Source organism: Parus major, unplaced genomic scaffold (genome assembly GCF_001522545.3).
Source record: "Parus major isolate Abel unplaced genomic scaffold, Parus_major1.1 Scaffold422, whole genome shotgun sequence".
In the NCBI taxonomy this organism is placed as follows: Eukaryota; Metazoa; Chordata; class Aves; order Passeriformes; family Paridae; genus Parus; species Parus major.
Window position 1 is genome coordinate 21984 of NW_015379328.1, and position 3301 is coordinate 25284.

The 3301-nt window shown below is 58.4% G+C and overlaps 1 protein-coding gene across 1 annotated transcript in view; it reads right to left on the reverse strand.

The window, feature by feature from the left end:
• Window positions 1-5: 5 nt before the first annotated feature.
• Window positions 6-3301, reverse strand: part of MAF1 (MAF1 homolog, negative regulator of RNA polymerase III) — a gene marked incomplete at its 3' end in the record, with an annotated part of 11324 nt that continues 8028 nt past the window's right edge. The window contains exon 2 of the mRNA XM_033511668.1: window positions 6-288. Within this exon, the coding sequence (XP_033367559.1) occupies window positions 6-288 (283 nt within the window). The remainder of the gene's footprint in view (window positions 289-3301) is intronic.

Genomic DNA, 3301 nt, shown 5'->3' on the forward strand with positions numbered 1-3301 from the left:
TCCCAGTCCCTCCCAGTCCATCCCAGTTCCCCCCAGTCCGTACCCAGTTGAGGCTGGGCTCGCGGCTGAACTCGTGGCTCTCCCAGTCCCTCCCAGTCCCTCCCAGTCCATCCCAGTCCCTCCCAGTCCTTCCCAGTCCGTACCCAGTTGAGGCTGGGCTCGCGGCTGAACTCGTGGCTCTTGGCGGCGCTGAAGTCGTAGTCGGGCCGGAACGCCTCGTTCAGGGTGGCGATCAGGTAGAAAAGCGTCTTGCGGCTGCACGTGTGGCTCAGGGGAGCCCGTCCCAGTCTGGGGGGTAAACTGGTGTTACTGGTGTGTTACTGGTGTGGCTGAGGGGAGCGCGGCCCAGTCTGGGGGGTAAACTGGTGTTACTGGTGTGTCACTGGTGTGGCTGAGGGGAGCGCGGCCCAGTCTGCGGGTTAAACTGGTGTTACTGGTGTGTCACTGGTGTGGCTGAGGGGAGCGCGGCCCAGTCTGGGGGGTAAACTGGTGTTACTGGTGTGTTACTGGCGTGTTACTGGTGTGTCACTAGTGTGTTACTGGTGTGTCACTGGTGTGGCTGAGGGGAGCCCTGCCCAGTCTGGGGGTTAAACAGATCCTATCCCATGGATCCCATCCCATCCCACGGATCCCATCCCATCCCATGGATCCCATCCCATCCCATGGATCCCATCCCATCCCATGGATCCCATCCCATCCCATTCCATCCCATTCCACTCCAGGGCTGATCCTGGGACAATCCCACATTCCCAGTGCTGATCCCCCATTTCCAATCCCTCACTCCCAGTGCNCCGCGTTCACCACCTGAAACAACAGCCGGAAACAACCGGGAATCACCGTGTTCACCACCTGAAACAACAGCCGGAAACAACCGGAAATGGGAGTGAGGGACATGGGAAACAACCGGGCTGCAGTTCATCGCGTTCACCACCTGAAACAACAGCCGGAAACAACCGGGAATCACCGTGTTCACCACCTGCACCGGAAACAACAGCCGGAAACAACCGGAAATGGGAATGAGGGACACGGGAAACAACCAGGCTGCGGTTCACCGCGTTCACCACCTGAAACTACAGCCGGAAACAACCGGAAATGGGAGTGAGGGACACGGGAAACAACCGGGCTGCAGTTCATCGCGTTCACCACCTGAAACAACAGCCGGAAACAACAACCGGCAATGAGGAACACGGGAAACAACCGGGCTGCAGTTCACAGCGTTAACAACCTGAAACAACAGCCGGAAACAACCGGAAACAGGAATCAGGGACACGGGAAACAACCGGGAATCACCACGTTCACCACCTGAAACTACAGCCGGAAACAACAACCGGCAATGAAGGACACGGGAAACAACCGGGCTGCAGTTCACCGCGTTCACCACCTGAAACAACAGCCGGAAACAACAACCGGAAACAACCGGAAACAACTGGGAAACAGGAATGAGGGACACGGGAAACAACCGGGAATCACCGCATTCACCACCTGAAACAACAGCCGGAAACAACCGGGAATGAGGGACATGGGAAACAACCGGGAATGACGGAATGGAGGAAACAATCGGGAATCACAGCATTCACCACCTGCACCGGGAAACAACCGGAAACGGGAATGTGGGAAATGACCGGGAATCACGGAATGGGGATACTGGAAACAACCGGGAATCACGGTGTTCACCACCTGCTCCGGGAAACAACAACCGGAAACAACCAGGAACGACGGAACAGGGACATGGGAAACAACCGGGAATGACGGAACAGGGACACAGGAAACAACCGGGAATGATGGAACAGGGACACAGGAAACAACCGGGAATGATGGAACGGGGACACGGGAAACAACCGGGAATGACAGAACAGGGACACAGGAAACAACCGGGAATGACAGAACGGGGACACGGGAAACAACCGGGAATGACTGAATGAGGGCAACAACCGGGAATCACCGCGTTCACCACCTGCCCCGGAAAACCACCAGGAATGATGGAACAGGGATACGGGAACCGGGAATGACACAATGGGAGAAACAACCGGGAATGACCCAGGGAGGGACACGGGAAACAACCAGGAACGACGGCTTCACCACCTGCTCCAGGAAACAACAACCGGAAACAACCGGGAACGACGGAATGGGGGAAACAACCGAGAACGATGGAACGGGGAAACAACTGGAAATGATGGAATGGGGGAAATAACCGGGAATGATGGAATGGGGGACACGGGAACCGGGAATGACCCAGGGAGGGACACGGGAAACAACCGGGAATGATGGCGTTCACCACCTGCCCCGGGAACCGGGAATGACGGAGTGAGGGAATGGGAATGGGAACAGGAACGGGAACGGGAACAGGAACGGGAATGGGAACGGGAATGGGAACGGGAATGGGAACGGGAATAGGAACGGGAATGGGAACAGGAACGGAAATGGGAACAGGAACAGAAATGGGAAGAACGGGAATGGGAACAGGAATGGGAATGAAAATGGGAACAGGAACGGGAACAGGAACGGGGCTGCCCAGAAGCTGCAGAGCTCAGGCTCCCTGGAGTGTCCAAGGCCGGGTTGGGCGGAGCCTCCGGTGACTCCATGGGAGCGGCCACAGGAACAGAGTGACCCCACAGGAACAGAGTGACCCCAAAGTGACCCCAGAGTGACCCCACAGGAACAGAGTGACCCCACAGTGACCCCAGAGTGACCCCACAGGAACAGAGTGACCCCACAGTGACCCCTGAGTGACCCCTGAGTCACCCCACAGGAACAGAGCGACCCCACAGGAACAGAGTGAGCCCAAAGTGACCCTGAGTGACCCCACGGTGACCCCAGAGTGACCTCAGAGTGACCCCACAGGAACAGGGCGACCCCACAGGGATCAGAGTGACCCCAGAGTGACCCCAGAGTGGTCCCCAATCCATCCCAGTTCTTCCCAGTCCGTACCCAGTTGAGGCTGGGCTCGCGGCTGAACTCGTGGCTCTCCCAGTTCCTCCCAGTCCATCCCAGTCCCTCCCAGTCCGTACCCAGTTGAGGCTGGGCTCGTGGCTGAACTCGTGGCTCTCCCAGTCCCTCCCAGTCCATCCCAGTTCCCCCCAGTCCCTCCCAGTTGAGGCTGGGCTCGCAGCTGAACTCGTGGCTCTCCCAGTTCCTCCCAGTTCCCCCCAGTCCGTACCCAGTTGAGGCTGGGCTCACGGCTGAACTCGTGGCTCTCCCAGTTCCTCCCAGTCCATCCCAGTCCCTCCCAGTCCATCCCAGTTCCCCCCAGTCCGTACCCAGTTGAGGCTGGGCTCGCGGCTGAACTCGTGGCTCTCCCAGT